Consider the following 20,743-nt stretch of genomic DNA (forward strand, 5'->3'; position numbering starts at 1 on the left):
CTTTTGCAGCAGATGATGACAGGGATGCCCAGGTCAAGGACTCCATTTTCTGATGGACATTTTGCAACCCCAGTGCATTGTTACTGCAGGAGTAACAAGAATATTTGGAGACTGTGCAGTGCACATGGGAAATGTGTCCTCTGGGATGCATTAAGTCTGAGTACAACTGCAGTTTTCCCTGGGGGAATCAGCTGTGGTGGGAGAGGCCTCAAAACCTGAGGAAGGTTATGGAAAGGAGAATGGGCAAGTGATTATTTTGTCCTCAGAGCCATTGTCTGTGATAGTGTAGTCATGGCTGGTGTTTACAACATGTGGCAAGCAGGGCATGGGTGAGAGGCAGGGGCTTTCTGTGCTCAGCTTGATTGTGCTGTATTTGGACCAAGCACAGGGATATCCAAAGCCATACTTCTAGTTCCCATCGTTCCAGAGGCTGCTGATGTCCACTGGTCAGAGCCCCTGGGGATGTGCACTGTGAAGGGCTCCCCTGAGCTCTGGCATTTGGCTGAGGCCAAGCCAAAATGGAAATCAGGAGATACACCCACTGGCACATGTCTAATCCTAAAGGATGGATTAGAGATCCTTGCTCTGATTATTGCATGCTATAAACACAGAGTGAACAGGTGACACTGAACACATGTTCAGAAATAACGCCTTCTTTTTTTTTAAACAGTGGGATTTTATTACAAATGAAAACACAGTTAAAATATTTGTTGCAATCAATTACTACAAAATCATTACTTATCGATATATAGCATCAAAAATACACCCCTTTACTATCAAAAATATTCCCCTCTCCTAAAACTTAGTCACCATTCATTAAAAAGATTTCTCTTCCCTTATAAAAAATGAGTTTAAGTCTATTACATGAGTATCACATGCAGATACACTGACACATGCAACGTTCCAGTGGTGAAACTGTTCAAAAGGTTCCCTACCCTCTTCCTTTTCTAGGCACAGAGTGCTCCTTTTGTTTCTACTTTCCCTCTTCCTTGCTCTTGATTCCATTCCATGTCCAACACTGACATATTGTATTGCTTTTGTTTTAAAAATCTTTCTGTTTTAGAATATTTAATGGTTAACTAGAGGCATGTCAGTAATTTAGGGCAGCCTTTAAGGCTCTTCATATGGGTAAATGGAACCCTTCAGTGGCTGCTATACCTGCAGAAGACATGTATTGATACATTTCTCCTTCTGAGACCCTTTTAGACGAAGACAGAGCCATCCTGGTCACTGGTGTTCTGGGTTACGTTGCTGTTCACCACACTTTCTGCATAACTAACTGAATGAGAGACCTGGTAGTGACTGCAGGGCCCACAGAAACACAGGAATGGACAGTACTTCAAGCAGACATGATAAAGGTATTTCCTGAATTTTTCCCCAGCAAATGCATAGATAAAAGGATTGAGACAACAGTGACTGAATGCAATGGTTTCAGCCAGGTGCATTGCGTAGTCCAATGACTTAATTTGGCTGCAATCTGTGAATAACTCATAGTGCTTTAAAGTATCTAGAAAAATCAGTACATTGTAGGGGGACCAAAACAGAAAAAAAACCACCACCACAACCAATATCAGTTTTATGGCTCGGGCTTTTTTCTGATTTTTGCAGGACAGAAGAGTTTTGATGATCCCACAGTAGCAATAGAATATGATACAGACTGGGATGAGAAAGCCAATGGTGTTCAGCTCCATATTGCAGAACACTGGCCAGATGTTCTCCAGCCTCTCTGGGAAGATAGCAATGCAGTAATTTTCTATGAGCTGGGTGAACACAAATTGTGGCACCGACACTAGAACTGCTATTGCCCACACTCCACAGCTTACAAGAAAGCCATGTCTTACTGTTCTGGATCTCAGAGAATAAGTTGCCCGGACAATGGCTAAGTACCTGTCAATGCTGATAACAGTGATAAAGAACATTCCCCCAAAGAAACCAATGTAATACAGTGAGGAAACAGCTGTACATGCAACAGTCCCAAGGGTCCATCCACGGACTGTGTTGGACGCCCAGAACGGGAGGGAGATCACAAAGAGAAGGTCAGAGATAGCCAAGTTCAGGAGATAGATGTCAGTGATGCTTTTTTTATTGCCTTTTACAATGGCAAAAACCACCATTAGATTCCCTGTGAGGCCAAGAGCAAACACGATGATGTAAAATAGTGGCAGAAATATTTTCCCAAACTCTTGGATGTCGGTTTTATTGCAGGAGAAAGCATCTTCATCGTAAACGTATTCAGTTGTTGCTTGTGAGTATGCTTCTGTCATGCTGAATTTGCTAGCTAGAGGCAAAATGGAAAAGGTAAAGAAAATAACATTAGAGCAATCTTATATGTGCTGTGGTAAATACTGAAAGGTTGCATCAAGCATACTTTGGGATTTTGTCACTATTTATTTTAGTGAGGGTTGTATTACTGTGGAGCTGATGGTAGTTATGTTATGACAAAAGTCCAGACTCTGCTGTTACATGTACTTCACTGAAAATTAACTCTTTAGAATAAGAAAAAAATTAATGACATTTTCAAGGGCTGTCACATAAGCCCCTACTTATTGAAGTGCAGCAGGAGCAGCAGCAAGGTGAAAGCTGGCTGAGCTGTGCATGTGGTGCATGGCAGCACCACGAGCAAGGCAGGTGCTCTGCTGGTCTGTGGGCAGTGCTTGGCAGGAAACAATAGGTCACAAGTAGATGTTGAGCAGACTCGGTGCCTGCCAACACCCCAACAGCCCTATCTTCCCCTCTCACCAACCCTGGGCTGGAAGGGTACAAGGGACCCAGTTTGGCCAGGCCTGAGCTGATGCTTGCTGATAAGGGAGGAGCAAGTCTGCCCTGGGACATTGCTGGCAGCAAGCCTATCTTTGATGAGGCTTTTCTAAAAATCATCCTATGATCAAAAAAAGAGAAAATATATTGACCCTTTTCCTCAAGTAACAAAGCATCTCATGACTGCTCCTGCTCTGGCTGTGAGGCTGGAGCCAGGAATTCACCTCGGCTGAGTCCAAAGAGACTATGGGGTGCAGGTGTGTGACCTCTAGGCTCAGTGGTCTGCACACCCAAAAACCCAGAGCACCTGTCATTTCATCTGCTGTCCTTTAGGATGTGGTGTTCAAGTCCCTGCAAAGATTTCTGTTTGTAAGGAATCAAAAATCCTATAGGAGTGCAGATGTTGCTGTATTTGGCCTGCTCCCTGGTTGGGTAAAGAGCTTGAAAGTATCCATTACCTGGTCTCACTGTAGGAGATGAAAGACAGTGAGTGTGATGCACGGTCCAGAAGCCCAGGGAGGTGATAACATGGCCAAACCAGCCTGTTAAAGCTGAGACCGAAAGAAAAGGCCAGTGATAACCAAACTGCAACTAACAACTACCCCTTGGCCACATCCTCTTACAGGAACCCCCTGCTGCCTGTACAGAAGGGACTCAGTACAGTGACCACAGACTGCCTATGTTTACAATCTCCTGTTAGTGGGAGATATAATCAGTACAGTCAACAAACAGCAGTGCATCCAATGCAGGTCAGGCCAAATCTGCTTTAAGACAAGACAGACTGCTTTCCAGACTGCTGACCACACTGATGAAACCTCTTTTCCTGAATATAAGGTGAGCATGGACACACTGCTCAGTAGTAGGTGCTGATGGTGTATAGCTACTCTGACTCCTGACACTTATAGCTAAGTGATTGGAATCCACATTTCACCAACAGTTTGATAACTTCTGTTTCAAATAAGCCATTCAAAATTAAACATGAAATAAAGATGTCCTCAGGTGTGAGACACTTTTCTATGACATGGTGGTAACTACAACAATCTTCCCCATGAGTAGCTACTATGATCATACTGACATTTTCCCCTAATGCCTCATTGCCAGAGCATTGTTTATGGTATTGGCTGTGAAGTTCTGGCCTCTTATTTTGTAGCAATATCTTAAAGAGTGTATTTTTTGTCTAATGCAGGCTCTCAATTTAAAAACATTTTTGACCTGAATGTTCAAATTCTAATGACTACTGCCTACAGACTCGAAACACATCTTTGTGGTTGCACACAGGAAAAGTGGGCTAGAAAAGGCTGTCTCAGCACTGGTAGCGCTGGGGCACGGGCACAGTGAGGGGAAAGCTGTTTGCAGCAGGCAGGCACACCCCTGGGCAGAGTGGCTCTCACAGTATCTATCCACTTGAACTGGTAGCTGAGTCTGTCTTCAGAGTCTGTCCAGCCCCTGCCTGTCAGCCCAGGGATAACAGTGGCTTCAATTCTCCAGCCTCTGGAGAGGAGATATCTGGCACCAGCAGAGTTAAAGGGATACAAGCTGGAAAAGCTTAGGTGCTGAGGCAGAAGCTGACAGCAATTGCAAACAAGATACTTATTTTCTACTGGTGACATAAATAAAGAGTTGCCATCTCTTTATCTGCCCTGTTGAGTGATACAGATATGAGCAGGAGACATCACATATAATCTCAATAACCCATCATTTTCTGCCGTCCCATCCTGATTTCTTTCTTTCTGAGATTAAATGTATGCAGAAAAAGCAGCAGGGTACCAAGTCTCCTGTGCTGAATATGTGTCATCACTCTGTCAGCCCCCCCAGCTTCTTTGCCACTGAGCTGTTACTGCACCCATCTGTGCACCCAGAGCCTACACCTTTCTCTGTGGGCTCATGTGCTCCACAGCTGGTCCTGCACTCATGCAGCAGTAGCTGAGGGCTGCAGAAGGGACTGACTGGGGCAGGAGCACATGGCCTATGAGAAGGGTTTGGTTAGCCTCAACAAGAAATATCTCAAGAGGGATTTAGGGAGAAGGTGTAAAGGTGAAGCAGACAACTTTCCTCAGGGGAATAAATAGCAATAGCCATGGGAAATCATTACTTAATGTATTGAAAATAAATGTTTGCCATGATGGTGGTCAAACACCAAGACAGGGCTCCAGAGAGGTTGTGGGATCTAATCCCTGGAAGTACTTGAAACTCAGCTAGCCGTGCTCTGTGCATGGGTTTGGACAAGAGACCTCCAGAAGTCCTGTCCTATCCCTGTGACTCTGTGGCAATGCCAGACAGAGATCATGCTGTTTCTGCAAACTGCTCCAGCTTCTTCTCTGCCAAGTCAGCTCCTGTTTCAGACATGTCATTCCTGATATGACAACCAGAAATCTCATCAGACAAAGAGGAAAAAACTGATCAAAGCTTGCTTGTATCCCCTTAACACCTTTGCTAATTATGCTGTCATTGAGAGAGGGCTGTTTGGTGGTGTTTGCCTTGACTGTCTGTGCTGTATGAAATCCTGCTCTGGAGAGAAGAAATGCACATTGCTTTACTCTCCTCTCTAAGAACCTCGAGCTATGCTGGTTTTTAACATGCTTGCTCCCTTGATTCATACTGAGAAAGGCAGCTTGTCTGAAGAGTTTCCATATGTGTCTGTAGAATTCATTGTGCTCTGTTGGACAGAGGATATCACACATATAAGGAAATACAGCTCCCACCAGGGGCTAGCCCTCAGGTCTGGCAGAGTTCTGCACAAACTTCTGAACTGGACATGGCCTGGATAGAGAGGTATGGGAATGGCCACCTTCTTCACTGGAGAACATTTACACAGATGTACAGGAGAAACTCCTGGCCTTAGTGAAGTAAACAGAAACATTGCTTGTGCTGGGATGCTTCCTGAAATACCTTTTCAGTCAAGTAATCTCCTTTAACTTACTGATGAGGATCATTTATTTCTACAGTAGTAGATTATTTCCTTTACCCTTGAATGGGTGCTTGTCTGGTCTGTGGTACCTACAGCAAAGGGAAATGTAAGACTGTGTATTGCATGTCCAGGGGCAAGCAAGGACTGCACTTACTAAAATGACATTGGTGTTTGAATCTTCTGGCAGTCTGTGGCTTATTCATCTCTGTCTCCTGGATTTCATTTATCAGCAGTCACTCATATCCTTCCAGCACCACTCATGCTGCACAGGCAATGCCACCAGCACTGCTTGAATATTTAGCTCCTCTGATACCACTTTGCTCAGTTTCAACTGATGATACTCAGTAGATGGGCTGCAAATTTCAAAGGGCTCCCAAAACCCAGCCCATGCCAGATAGGAATAATATGTTGAAATAATATTGCACCTTAAAGAGAGAAACTTAGATCTGACCATCCTCCATCCTTTCCTGTCACATATTCTCTGTCAGCCTCCCAAAGTCCACTGCAGCACATGCTGCAGGTTTCTCATCATCAGCTTCAACACAGTTTTCTCTTTTATGCTTACAATAAATGTTCACCTAAGGGACAGAGTGAACTGAAGATGTAGAGGACACAGGAGGACTGCAAGGCTTTGAGGTTTCTCCATCAGATATTTTCCCTTGCTGACTACAGGAAATAGTAGATTCGCTTCTGCTTCTCATGGAACTGCTCAACCACTTTTCTCTCTCTCCGGATTTCCCCATCAATTTTACACCCCACTCTTCACAAACACTTCTGCTCCTAATCATGTTTATAGCTGCCTCAAAGACCATAGTCTGCAAGACCAGGACCCCTGTTTCTCAACCCAACCACCATGTGCACCCCATGAAATACAGAGGGAAGTGAAATTGCGAGAGGTCTGCAAACTCCTCTGCAGAACAGAAGTTGCATTTCAATCTTCAAGTTACACTGGCATCAGGCTGGGTGACATAAGAGCAAATCCTGTTTATATGTCTAGATATCAGATATATCAGATTCTTTCCAGGTATCATCCCTGGCACTTCAGTCAAGTGCCATGTTACAGGCTTTACTGCCAAAAAGAGGGAGATCACAAGCAGTCTGCCTCCCTCTCATGCTGCTCCTACCACCAAATTAAAAGAAGTGAAAACACTGACCAAATCCAGACCTCTGCTAGAGGGTCACACTTCAGATTTGCACAATATGCTAATAAAAGTATTTCAGCCTTAGAAAGATTTTCATACCTTAAGCAGCATTTCTGAGTGATTACATGCTTTTCTCATGCTAGAAAAAACATGTTTTCAATGCACCCTGAATAACCTGATGAATCAGCTGGCCCTGGGAAGCTGTAGGCTTTGTGAGAAACCCTGTGAAACCCTACAGGTGTGTGTATATCCCTTTTTCACCCTTAGGTCTGAGCTGCCATCACCGCACACAAAAATAAATGCTCTTGCTTTTTTGCATTTGCAACTACACCCACCTGCTTCTTACCAGTTGTGATTCTCAGCAAGAACACAGGGATGACCTCAGGCACCTCCAAAAGAAATGCTGAAGCTATGGTGGCACTTCTAACACACATAAAAAAGAGATTGAAGTAAATAACCAGAAGTAGGTGAGAACTAGGAGGAGATAGCACTCTGGGTAAAACTTAACCAGCCTGGCAAGCAGCTACCACAGAATCATTAGACTACCACAGACACCTCTACCCATTTAGATAACACACCACCCCAAACTTAGGCGTTAAGATTAATATATTAACCAGAGATGGGGCCTGGTTGCTAGTCCTACGCCCTGCTAGTTCCTGTAATTTACTTAGTTTATTTTTCAGATCAGAGTGGTTCCATTCATAGGCAATGGCCTGTGGAGCTGGTTGGGACCATGTTAGATAGCCAAGGTCAAAAGCAAGCCCATCCCACCAAATGCAGTTACTTTAAATCTTAAATTTCAGTCTTTCATTCATTCCTGAAGTGGGGAGATGTTTCCCTATTCCACCTCTACATGCAGACCTTTGAAAGTGGAAAGCAAGGTGAGAGGGCTGATCTAACCTAACCTTTAACTCAGGCAAAATGAATTTAAACTGTAAAGGGGCAGAGTGCAGCTAAGGCCAATCTGTGTGGCTTTATAGAAGAGGATTTTTAGTTTGGGCATCTGATGGGTTTGCAAGGCTGAAAAAGGGAGCTGTGTGGGTGAGTTGGAGCTCTGACTTGCACTGCATGCTTATTTGATAATACATGTCTCCAGCCCAAAGAAAGACCAACAAAGCATTGCAATGGGATTTGGACCAATCTCAAAAGACAGACATCCATGGAGGAAGCCTTGCTGAACTGGGAATATTGCTTGTAAAATGTCTGTGGAAATGACAAGTTGAAAGCCAAAAACTCTTTGGTGATTTCATCATTGTTCTGAAAGCACATCGGCAATGAGAGCTGGCAGGGGCACGTGATAGAAGGGTTACAGGAGAGTGATTCAGACAATCTGAATAATCTGGGGATTCCTGGATGACTCACATTGGCCCTAATGGAGCCAAATGTAACCAAAATGACATGCTTGGGAGTTAAACAACATGGGCCATGTCTCAACAGAGGAGGAATATCTGAAAGGAAACTAGACTGCAAGAAAAGCTGATGCAACCCTCAGGTGTTAAAAGAGCTTCCAGATGGGAAGTAACAAAAGAGCGATGACTTTACCATAGCAGAGCTTGATACAGGGGATGCAGGCATAAATTGGTAACACCTGATTTCACTTCTGTTTGTGTTAATAATCTTGCTAATTATTTGAGTGGGATTAGATTAAATATCCTTTACAGTGATGCAGGAAAATTCAAACCAGAAACATGCAAGACAGGAATAAGATGACCATTTTTATTTCTGAAAGGCTAATGGCTGAAACAGATTTCAGGTAGGAAAGGGACATTTTTTGCCTGTCTGGGGGTCTTCAATTTGAGAGAAGGTATCAGTCTGAGAAATGGGTTTAGGCCAGACATAGTGGAGAAACTCAGTAGGAGGGTGCCGGATTAAATCCTACAGCCCTTGATAGGCAGGGAGGCAGATCAGGTCGGGGAACAATTCTCTGAACATTATTACTCTCTTTTGGTAATAAATGACTGGAAAAGCTAAATCCTTTGAGCTCTGCCCAGCACCAGCTAGCTCAAATCCTGGGGAGTGAGCCCTGGAAGGAAGCAGGGCCCTGTGAAAACCATGGAGCAGCTGCTGGTGTTGGGTTAGCAGTGAGGCTGTCATGATGGCTGTGGAAAGAAAGCAGCACAGTTTGGAGAGGTTATTATCAAATAACCACCCTGTTGAAACTGGTAGGTGGGTGTATTTTCCCACCTAACCAGCTCTTTTTTCATTCCTCCCTAGCTTCTGAGTGTGGAGTAATGCCACATGCTTGCTGTCCCTCAGTTCTTCCTTGATGACTTTAAGGTGAGGAAATTTCTTTCTTTGGTGTTTCTTCTTTCTTTTGTCATTTTCTCTCAGATCAACTGGACTATTTCTATGGCCCATCAGAATTCTGCAAACTTAATAATTGCTTTTCAATTTGGGTAATTTAATTTATGGAGGCTTCTCCCAGTAATTTGAGGATAAGTTTTTTAAAAGCAAGTAGTTCTCTGGGATGCTTTGTTATTGAATTTTGCAATTTAAGGTGAAGTTGAAGGTGCAGAAATGTGATGCTGAGGTTTTCAAAGAATTAGGCCACTTAAAGTGTCATAAGTGAATAACTCAGAAATAGAAGGCAATAAAACCACTGCTGATAAGAACATGACTGAATATTGCAAAGGTCTTGGATCCCCTTACAACAGTATTTAGGTCAAAGATATTTTAAAAATGCCAGTTCCCTGATCCAATTCTACAGTTTTTACACCAATATCACAAACTAAATTAGAAGCAGACACTGCTAGCTGAAAATGAGAAGTATGTAAACATACAAACTTAAACCAATGGTTTTTGGTTGAAAAATGTATTTGGAAAGATCAGACTTTGATCATGGATGGCAGGAGGAGATAATGCAGAGTCCAAAATCCCTAGGGTCTCTCTCACCTTTGCCTAGGGCATTACAGTTTTGGAAAGTGCTTTCTCAGTGATGCTCCATGCATACCTGGAGGTAACAGCAAGTAATCAGAGCACAAGATTTATATTAGCCCATCACATCAAAATTAGGTGTATTCATGATTTATAAAGAAAACCCAAAAACATGGACTTGCTGCTGGATATCTCTGCCAATGTCAAGGGCTACATCACCTGTCTTTCAGAGCAACAACAGAGGTATTATTTTGAACAAGATCTTGCCCTTGCTCCCTCTGTGCACTGACCAGGCTGGTGGCCTCACTCAGGCTGTTTGTGCTGCCACCACAGCAAAACAGGCACAGGAGACTGAACCCAGATGTCCTGGGCACATCCTGCCCCCAGAAACATCCCCCCACTCGCTGTTTTTTTTCCCCACCAGGCAGACAGGCTGTGAGCCAATTGGAAGGGACAGCTTCACCACAGCAGCGTGCGGTTTGCTGGGGCCAAGTTAAGTCCTGATAAACCCCTGGCAGCTCACCACCGTGGTTGCTGGTGTATTTATAGAAGGAGTCAAAGCTTTCAGTGGTTTCAACTCAGCTCTGGGAAGACAAAGCCCCTCTGAGGCTGACAGGGTGGATATGCAGGAGCCTTGGTGCCTGCACACTTAATGGAGCAGGGAATAGTTTCATGTCTCAGGGCATGACCAAGTCTCTTGAGCATGTGAAGCTGTTTCAGAAATGACTCCATGCACTTAGGAAAGATGACCTGACAGCATGACTCAGACTCCCATGTCTCCCCTGCATGTTAAAATTGAGGTTCAAAAATCACTGAAATGGTTCTGAAATTTGCATCCATGTCTCTCAGGGTGGTCTTGATCCTATGACTGGAAGCAAGGGACCTCTGCAGAGCTTCTGCAGCTTGAGATGGTTTCCTGGCAGTGCCCTGCTGCCAGGGATCAGCCAGGGGATAGGAAATTAGGTAAATAGTGAATATTGTTGTAGAGCAGTGTTTATTTTGGTCCTCACAGAGGCTGGGTGCACTTCAACTCAGCTACTGGGGAAGCAGTGGCAGAGCTGAGGGAGCAGCTGCCCTCCCAAGAGCTGCCCCCAGGGAACTGGGTGTTTGGGGCTGACGTCTGACAATAGTGACTGGATGGTGATTGCCAGGAGCAGGATTTTCTTGGAAAACTTATTTCACAGTCATTTCATCTAGCCTGTAAGTTCCCCTAATTGCCCTTTCTGCTTGCACAGTTGCTCAGGCAGTCTGTATCTATTTTTTCAAATGTATAGCTGACCTTTTTGCCAGTGTTTTCTCTTACCTGCTCTTCCTCAGTATTTCTTTTTCCCAGGATTTCTCTTCTGAAGAAGCATTCAAATTTCTTTTGTATTTTCTGTTGAAAGGACAGAAAAGCAAAAACAGGTGATTATTTGTAGCTATGAGCACTGTTTGTAATTGTTTATGGCTACTGTTGGTTCTGTCCTCTCACTGCCTTTATTGTGGCATCTATTTGCTTCCTGCCCCCCCCCTTTTTGTGCTTAATAATTTCAAATTGCCTCAGCATCCCTGAGAAAGCAGAGAAGGCTCTTCAGCAGTTGGAGATCTTTTAAATCATCTTCTCCATCATTTCAGAGAGCAGAGCACATTAAACCTTCTTGATTATGTATGACTGAGATTTATGTTCTGGAGCTGCCAGCTCCTTCCTGTGATTATCAAGTTTTCCATGGGATTTAGTCTCAATTTATTATGCCTTGTCTTTTGTCAAATTTTAGCCATTTTTTTCTCCCTTTTGGACTTTTTCTGTACTGCTCAAACCCTTTTGATTCATTGCAGTTGCCTTCTTTTATCCTGTCATCCAGTTCCCTGCCTCTGGCTGCACTGCCTGCACACAGGGCTTGCCCCAGCAGACCAGATTTTGGAAACCACTGCTGTGGATCTGTGCTTATATCACACAAGTACTCAGTGGGTTGCCACCACTGTGGCATTACTCAAATGTGTCACCCAAACCGGCAGACATCTCCATGTAACATCTTTCCTGTGGAAAGCTGAGTCACAGGAAAATCAAGTAGGTTATACAGAAAGGTAAAAGCTTTCAAATGTCTTTAATTTCCATTGCTCTCTTGCTGGTCTGTCTGTATCAGATGCTTTCTATTGACTCTACCAGATTTTCTGCTTTGGGCTCTCTTTCAGTATCAGTGATGTTTTGGACGTTGGTTCACTGACTAAAACTAGAAGCAAGCAATGCTGGTGAGTGGTGCAATCCCTGCAGACATCAAAGAAAAATCTTCTAATGAAGTAGAAGGGCTGTATCTTCTTGCTCTGTCCTTCTAGGTTAATGTTGCACACTAGTCATATATCAGCATTTACTAACCTTGAGGATTTCTATCCAAGATGAATATTCCTTGTACCACAAGATGCCGCAAATAATTAGTGACTGAATAAAATTTATCTGCCCTGGTTCACTTCGTTAACAGAAGTGCTTCCCTTTTTACTTTCACAGTTTGTAAACAGTACCCACATCATCTTTACACAAATTAAATATCATTTAGGTTCCAAGCACTAAGCAGTGAAGAATTTCCTTAAGTTCATGACCCACCATTTTGTCTCGTTTTGTTCTGTCAAATTATAGGGGAAATATAATTGTCTCTTACCTTAATTCATAGCTGCATTGAAAACCAATGTTTTCTTCAAGATGAGCGTGTTTGGATTTAAACGTATGTTTCCTCTTCTCTAATGTTCGTGCCTACATGAATATGTTGGCTTCCTGGGCTGAGCTTCGGGGCTGAGCTGAGAAAGCACTGATGTGCTGTGCTGGGGTCCTGCTGGCTTCTTGTGAAATCATTAAGTAGGATGCAGCCACTCAGAGGGACAGAAGTGCTTACAGGGGACAGGATTTGCACAGAGACAGAAATGCCTGAGGTGCCGTGCCAGCATGTGAAAGCTGTCACCCCCTTAGTTTACCCCTATTCTATGCAGAATGAGACATTTTTCACTCAGACACAGAACAATGTGTAGAAATACAAGTATGGTACAATAGCAGGGTCCTTGAGCTGTGGGGAATGCAGGATGCAGCACAGAGGAGTACAGGTATGGGATGGTAGAAGATGGGGCACAGGCTGGCACTGGGAAGCCTTACAGCTCTACACAAATCACTGATGGTCAGGCAAAAAAATGCAGATCTGGAGATGGCAAAACTGGGTTTAGTGGTAACAGAGAGAACAAAATTAGTATCTAACTTCCATAAGGGGCACTGCCTATGGTAAGTTGTGTATAGACCAGTGAAGATAGAAGAAGGTATAGAAGAATGTTGGAAAACATAGAAAAACAATCCAAAACAGATCCAGGAAAAAAAAAGAAGGAAAATCAGGGTTAACATTGCACTCATCCCAGGGAAGGACTGGAGGTGTTCACAGCTCTCTCTGACACCTCACTTCACCACAACCACAAGCCTTAGGACCCAAAGGGGCAGGGATAAGGGTGAGCATAACACCAGGAAAATGGATAGAACCTATGTGTGTGCAAAAAATTGAAGCTGCAATAATGTTCTTGTTCTTCTGCAACCAGCAGATTTAAACTGATAACAATTGGAGCCTTGAGAATGCCATTGCACTCACACTAAATTCTTGGCTCTACCTACGATATATTGTGCCCCTTCTTTGCCTGTAAACAAGATTTTAAGCTTATTCTCTCTCTGCAGCCCAATGGAGTCAGAGGGTTTAAAATATTGGGATGTTCAAAAATCAAGGACCCTTCTTGGCCCCTGACCTGAGCACCCTGCTCAGGGTTGCACGAGTGCGTGCATGTGCTGCATGAGTGCAGCACAATTGGGATGCTGTGAAGCACATTGCCAGGCACCCCTGGACACAGAAAAGCAGCTCTTCTGGGGTGGAACAGGGCAGGAGGCTGTGCAGTGGGTATGCTATGAGAAACAGACACTGCATCCAGTTGGCTGCTGTACCAATACCAAGGCCCTCCAGGACACAAGGAATTCAGTCCTGGAAACACCCCCAGGTGTTTTCCAGGTACTGCCCCTGCCTCAAAAGTCAAGGGAGATTAAAACGCCTTCTCCCAAAAGGCAGAGTTGCGTTGTCTTCAGGCAGGCTGACCTTGGTGGGATTTTGTGGATGGAGAGTATCTTCCATGTTGCCTGAGCTGTTGCTTGTGGATTGATTAGCAAGTTACCAGGCTTCATGTAAGTTCAGTTCTGGTATTTCTGCCACATTTTGTGTTTTTTTACTGTATTATGCTTTATCTAGCAAATGTTACATCCCCAACAGCTACATAGCAATGTAACTAAGGTCAAACCATGGGCCTCCAACGTCAGCCAAATTATGCAAGTGACGTCAGCCAGGTGAGCCAGGACAAGCACCTGTGGAAATAATCAGGGAGCTAACTCCTGGATCAGTGTTAGCCAGGGACAGCAAAGATACACTGCTGGAAAAGAAAATTTAAAGGGTAGGGAATTATAAAGGGCCAGAGCAGTGAATTTTCAAAATTCACCTTTTTCTCTGACAAGTGCCAGCAGACCACTTTAAAAACAGATGTAAAGCACTCTTCACTGTTTTCAGGACAACATCAAAAGGCTGGTTTCTCCCCACATCCTGAAAGTAGGAGCTATGACTACACAAATTATGAACCCAAATTTAACTTTCTGAAAGATGATTTCTGGTAGATCGTACTAAGGAAATGTTCTCATTGTGTGAGAATCATGAGATTCATTCAACTTTCTGAAGGTTTCTTCAATGCCAGTGATAGTCTGATTCCAGCAGAGCAGCACTGCCCTGTCTGTAGTTGTGCTGTTCTTTAGAGGACACCCAAATCTAAATTTGTCTCCCATGTCCTCATGGGATGATGAAGGGCTGTGTCCCTCCATTCCCCACCTCCCTCAGCCTTGTAAAGAAGGTACAGATAGACCAGTAGGAGCTTCCCCACTGGGGACCTGCTCATGCCAAACTGGTTTGCTGCTGAGCTGTAAGACGTGGGCAGAACCCAGAGAGACACAGCCACCCTCACCTTGGTGGGCACCTGTTGTGGTGTTGGGTCCCCAGGACAAGGTGAGAGATGAGGAATTGACTTCATGTTCTCAGAAGGCTGATTTATTATTTTATTATATTATATTATAAGAAATTATATAATAAAACTATACTAAATAAAGAGAAAGGATACATCAGAAGGCTAGACAAGAATGAATAATAAAGACCCATGACTGACCAGAGAGTCCAACAGAGCTGGACTGGGATTGGTAATTAAGTAAAAAAAAAAAAAATTCACACGTTGGGTAAACAATTCTCCAAATCACATTCCGGAGCAGCAAAACATGGAGAAGCTGAGGCTTCTCATCTTCACAGGAGAAGTAATCCTGGTGAAGGGATTTTTCAGAAAATATCATGGTGACAGGCACCCACTCCTGGGTCACCAATACTCTGCACAGTACCTCTGGTGTAGCTCTTTGCAGGCAAAACCCAAAAAGAAGGAGGGTCAAGACTTCCCATATGTAACAACAGGAGAGGTTGTCCCCAGGCATTGCTTACCTGCAGGTAGAAAGAACCTCCTAACAACAGGGTTTTCCTGAAGGTGGTCATCAACCTCTTCCTCCTGTGCTGCCCAGAATTTAACTGGAACCAAGCACAGAGCAGGCTATTACCCTCAAAAGGAAATGAAGTTTGCCAAATTTTACCCACACAGGTTTTATCTGGAGACTTCAATTAACGAGAAACCAAGTCAAGCTGACTCACAGAGATCCTCAGCAGTGTCCCTGGGAGACACAAAAGGCGTTCTGCTGTATCCTACTATGAGTGATAAACCCAGTTAAGAGTGCTACTCATTATTATGGTGTGCACTTGTAGTGCAGCATAAAGAGATGTGAAACCAATACTAACTGAAAGGCAACTGCCACATCAGCCATATATCTGCTCTCCATCTTTAGCCTCTGTTCACTCATATTGAGGACAGCTCAGAAATAAAAAATTCTGAGGAAGCTGCTGAAAAGATTTTCATTCAGGTCCATACACAATAGATAAAAACATCTTTTGTTTCTCCAAGCTAAAACAAAAAAGACATTGCATCCCTTGTAACCAGAGAGACTTTTCCTGGGAAGGGCTAGGTACAGTGTGCTGCTTTCCCGGCTGGGAGGCCCACAATGATTTTACAGGAAGAAATCAAGAGTAAAGAAGGCATGTGCAGGGACACTCTGGATAAAGAGGGGCAAACACTCTGTTCTTTTTATTCCACCTCCCTCTGAGTGCCTTCCAAATTTGAAAACTCATTTCTCTCAATATCTGGGGAGACCAGAGGTACTTCAACACCACTGGCATCTCCTCCTGCTCTATGGCCAGGCTGCCAGGTCAGCCTGGGGAGGCAGGGTTTTGCACAGTATCACTGGCAAGTTCAAGATTTGTGGACTAAAGCAGTCAGTAGAGAAATGTCTAGTCTGAAGGATCAAAATGCTGCTCTCCCCAGCACACTCTGCTTTTACTGCCATGGAGGAAAGCCTGATGATGGTGATTTTTTATGAAAAGAGGCTCTCTTGGTTCTCAAGAGTTTCACTGGAGTCCCCTCTGCAGGCCAGTGGGGAACAGTAGTGGCCTGGGGGTACTGCACCATCCTCCCAGGATGGGGCCCCTGAGTCCCACAGGAGTTCTGGGGTGCAGAACTGCTCTGCGTGGCACAGCAGCATGACACACACCATAGCCATGGCTGCACTGACCCCTGCTGGACATTTTTTTCTCTTATAATTTCTCCAAAACTCTCATCTTTTTGTCAGCTGGGTAGAGGCACTTCTGGAACTGCACCCCTGCCACATCGGCGTCCTGTTCCTCCCATGCTGTCCTGCAGCACAGCCCACCCAGCAGCTTTTAGTGCAGATGTGAGCACCAGCTGCTCACACACAGACACACCCAAAAATCACAGAAATCATTCCTGTGCCTCACTTTTCAGACAAAACCCAGCAGATAGAGCTTCATCCCTTCATGTCATTGTTCTGCTGACATTCAAGAAGACAACTGAGCTCTGGTGGGAGCAACGGGTGGGAGCTGCATTTATTCTACATTACAAAGGTGGGGATGCAGAAATTACCCAGAGTGAGGAAGAGAGAAATCATGTCTAGGGATGAAAATGTTCATCCTGAGGGCTGCTGAAGGAAAGAGTGACAGAAAGCTGAATGTTTGCACAGTTTCTACAAGCAGAAGGAGTGTGGCTCAAACAGATATCAAAAATTAAGAGAAACATTTGTTCCCACATTAGAAATGTCACAGAAGGGATAGGGGCATTGAAACAGTTTAGTGCTTAGGCTCACTCATGCCTTGGTGACCCCATTGTGATTCTGAGCTCCAGCTATCACATAGATATGGTGCTGTCCTGCCCTGGAGAGGTGGCAGGGGCTCAGCCAGGTCTCCTGCAGGTGTCCTCCTCCCCTGGGATAGGTGATGTGGCTGTGAGTTGCTCAGAACCACCTGTTTCAGGGTGTACCTGAGTTACACTGATCACTCACAGTGCGTTGTGAGGCTGCCCTGCTTGTGAGGTCAGCTCCAACAGTAACAGCAAGGCTCAAGAAAGATGAGAAGAAGCCTTTGGCTGGGCAACCACATCCCTTCCCTCCCAGGCTCATCCAGGGAGGAGGAATGGCTGCAGAGCCACACTCCAACAGCAAGCTGCTGTTCAAGATGCTGAATAAAGAAATGCCTTTCCTCCCTCCTTCCCTCCCCCCCCCTCCCCTCTCTCTCCCTTGTGCTGCTTATGAGGGCTGAAGCTGTTGGGTACACTTGCACCAGCACCACCCTCTCTCTGCAGGGCTGCAGCTGAGCACACTTCAGGGAAGGGTGGTGCTGGGGACACCGAGATGTGCAGAGATGGTGGTGCAAGATGTGCATGGGTACAGAGACAGATGCAGACATAGGGAGAGAGGAGATTGGAAATGCTGTCTGCCTTGCAGTGAGCATGGACAAAGACCCAAGAAAATCACGCAGCATTGCTCTTTGCTCTCAGCCCTGAGCATTGAATACCTGAATACATTGAATACCTGAGCATTAGGGAACAAGACCTGTTTCCTCTACCCCTTGTTGTATAGGAAAGGCAGCTGGTTTGCAAACATTTCTTGCTACACTGCTCTCTTTACCTTGCTGCGGGCTGCAGTCAAGGTTGGTGCTGACTCAAACACCAAGGGCAATCAATACTTTTGCAATGTCCTGGCAGTCTTTGTTAGGCCAGAGCTCTGTCCTTCCTTCCTTCCTTCTGTCCATCCTCACATTCACACCTTCTCTGAACTCAGGCATGTGGAGGATCACAGAGACTGCACATCCTCCAAGGGTGCCAGGTGAAGAAAGGGATGAATGTCTTGGCAATGCAGACCTGCATGCACATTCATTAATGTTAGTGGGAAATCTGCCTGGATATCGGAGCATGGGGAGGAAAAACTGTTTGCTGGGGTGACACAGCTGGCACTGCTGTTTGCTTGGTGGTACTTTTCTCTTGCATAGATCTCATTCAGTGTGGTAAGTCTGACCCAGCTGCTGACACCAGCATTACACTGGCTGCACTGGCTGCTGGAAAGCACAGCAGGGCTGCAGGGACACCCAGAGGCCCGGAGAGCTATGTGGGGTCAGAATGAGGCCCCAGCGGACACACACGTCAGCAGAGGCTGTAGGAACCTAAATCAGTGCTATTCTGAGGTGGGGATTCTGTGACCTGTTTCCGTACATTTTGGCATTTCAGCCAAGTCAGCAGAAACACAGATTTACCTAGAGCAGAAGCACACTGCTCACAAGTCGTGCGTCAAAACTGACGCACTACAGGGGCAGCTTTGCTTTGCCCAGTATTACTTGCTGCCTTTTAAGGGACATTAACATTTAAGGTATGTTAACCAAATATAAATATCAGCCCACACATTACAGTTAAACCTGATATATTCAGACTGAAGTTATAATTACCTTTCAACTTCCCAAACTATTTTTATATCTGGACAGAATAGCTAAAGTCATGGGTTTTTTCCTTCTTCTGTCATGAGGCACCTTTCTGGACCCTCTTTTGGCACAGTCAGCAATTTCCATGCTGCTTCATAATTGGTACACATATAGTTGTATATATAAAAAGTGTTTTCAAGAGGCTGAAAATAAAACAGAATTCTCCTGGATATGATACAATTAACTTGGGGAGTCAGGCTTGGGCAGTTTCATGTATGCTAATGTAGAGACCCATCCCTGCACAGGAGCATTCTTCAGCTAAGAGAAGAGTGGGACACAAATACCCTTCATTAACCTTTCTTTTTCCCCTCCTTACAGTTTTGCCTGGTTCTGACCTCCAGCTGTAGCTGGATGTTACCACAGCAGAAAGAGGCAGAGTTGTGCTGCTGGCTGGCAGGGCTCCTCCAGACGGCACCAAGTCAGTCTCATCCTCATCCCCAGACTGTGTCCACTGGCCTGAAGAAGTGACCTGAAGGCCAGAGATTCTGCCAAGGATTTAATAAGTTTGTCTCCATATTGCCTTGGGAAGGAGGCTTCAGCATAATGCCAGAAAAAGCTGGATATGGACTAGTTTCTTACTCCAGGACATTTTACTGTTTTAGGACAACAGACTACGATTATCTGTGCTAAAGTGGCAGTCCTGCAGCTCAGAGCTGAGATGAGGAACAATCTGCTAGGTCCCACTTGACACTATTTTCTGAGGGATCTAGCAACATCATAAGCTGGCATGTCCTCCCTCATGCATCCCACTTTTTGCTGCTGTAGTTGAACAGCATGGTCCTTAAACATGCCCAAACAACTGCTGCACATGTTTGCAGTGTGGGAAGTGATGAGCACCCCTGATGCCACTGCAGTGCTCCAGCCTGTCAAGGCCTTTCCATCCAGATGTTCAGAGAGCATCATGAGTGGCATCAGACAAAGTCTCCATCTTTCTAAGAGACCCTCTGTAGAAGGGACCTTCTGGTGCAAGTAACACCAGTAAATCAAAAGAAAACAAGTATGTACTTTAGGTTTAAGCTTGAATGTGGGTAACAGTTACTCTGGTCTCTGTTTTAAGATGATGTGCTGAGGCCAAAACATGATTACATCTGACTGTTTCATGTGCCAACATCATTCTAAATCCTCTTTAACCTGCATTATCTCAGCAGAAAGAAAAAGCAAGATCAGGATATGAAGCTAAGCAGCAGATATGAGCAGGAGCCATACAACAGTTGTGGTGGAACAGCTGTGGTGGAGCAGCTGTGCTGGGTACTTTTTATGCAAGTAGGTGAACAGGCACCAGGGCTGTGCAGGATGGTTTAGCTTCAGCTTCTTGTGATCCCTGCTCTTGGGAAAACCCTAAAATTTGGCATTTTCCTCAAGCTGTCAGCTTGCACACAGATACAGGAAGATGTCTTCTGCTCTCAATGCTCTCACAGGCACTGGAAGGGCAGCAGACTGTGCCAGGCTCTTCCCTTCAGAAAGCAGAGGAGCTCTGTGACCCACAGGAGTGCTTCTGGCCACCTAGAGCAACACAGGGCAGCTCCTGCCAGCAAAGCACTCTCCGGATGTGGGTATCACCTTCTCCCTTTGCACAGGAAGGCAGCAGTACCAGAATAAAGCAGTTGGGCAGAGAGGAGAAGTTGAGGTCAGGTCCAACTCAGAGCTCCTGGTATTGCTGATAAAACCAAAGCCAGATGCCTCTGGCAGAAAAACCCTTTAAGCTGCAGAAAGCATCTCCTGCTTCCTTGCTAGAAGGTGTTGTGGCAACAACAGGGCAGGATATCCTCCAGTGAGAGCTCAAAAAGTGAAAGACTTTTCAAAGAAGGCTCTGCATGTTTAGGCTACCCTCATGCCACTGGGTTACAGCCCTTGTGGGGAAGCCCTGGATCACAGCCTCCCTCCAACAGCTATATAACAGCAATCAATGAAACCTCTGAGCAGAAGAAGATATCCCCCAGCAGACTTGCTCACAACCAGAGAAAGGCCATCATCATCTTGTCAGCTTGGGCAAATGGGTTCCAGCACATGTCCCAAAGCACTCACACAAGGGGTGCAGGGTGAGACTGCTGAGGCTGCAGAAATCATTCCCACCTCTTGTGCTTCAGCTGAGTGAACTGTGCTCTAGAGGGCTCATACTGTGA

General features: G+C 45.0%; 1 protein-coding gene across 5 annotated transcripts; it reads right to left on the minus strand.

The window, feature by feature from the left end:
- Positions 1 to 645: 645 nt before the first annotated feature.
- LOC139591202 (CX3C chemokine receptor 1-like) lies at positions 646 to 13,200 on the minus strand. 5 transcript variants are annotated; one of them, XM_071429560.1, is made up of 4 exons: positions 12,315 to 13,200; positions 10,985 to 11,056; positions 7,154 to 7,230; positions 646 to 2,278 (listed from the first exon to the last, which is right to left on the minus strand). In XM_071429560.1, the coding sequence occupies exon 4, from the start codon at positions 2,262 to 2,264 to the stop codon at positions 1,203 to 1,205; it is 1,062 nt and encodes a 353-aa protein (XP_071285661.1). In that variant the 5' UTR covers positions 2,265 to 2,278; positions 7,154 to 7,230; positions 10,985 to 11,056; positions 12,315 to 13,200; the 3' UTR covers positions 646 to 1,202. The 5 variants fall into 5 exon arrangements, with proteins under 5 accessions (XP_071285661.1, XP_071285657.1, XP_071285659.1 ...); XM_071429556.1 differs by having other exon boundaries at positions 7,143 to 7,230; XM_071429558.1 differs by having other exon boundaries at positions 646 to 2,274; positions 7,139 to 7,230.
- Positions 13,201 to 20,743: the final 7,543 nt, after the last annotated feature.

The sequence above is a fragment of the Agelaius tricolor genome, unplaced genomic scaffold (assembly GCF_023055355.1).
Source record: "Agelaius tricolor isolate 1412-34295 unplaced genomic scaffold, bAgeTri1.0.p SCAF_6, whole genome shotgun sequence".
Taxonomy (NCBI): Eukaryota; Metazoa; Chordata; class Aves; order Passeriformes; family Icteridae; genus Agelaius; species Agelaius tricolor.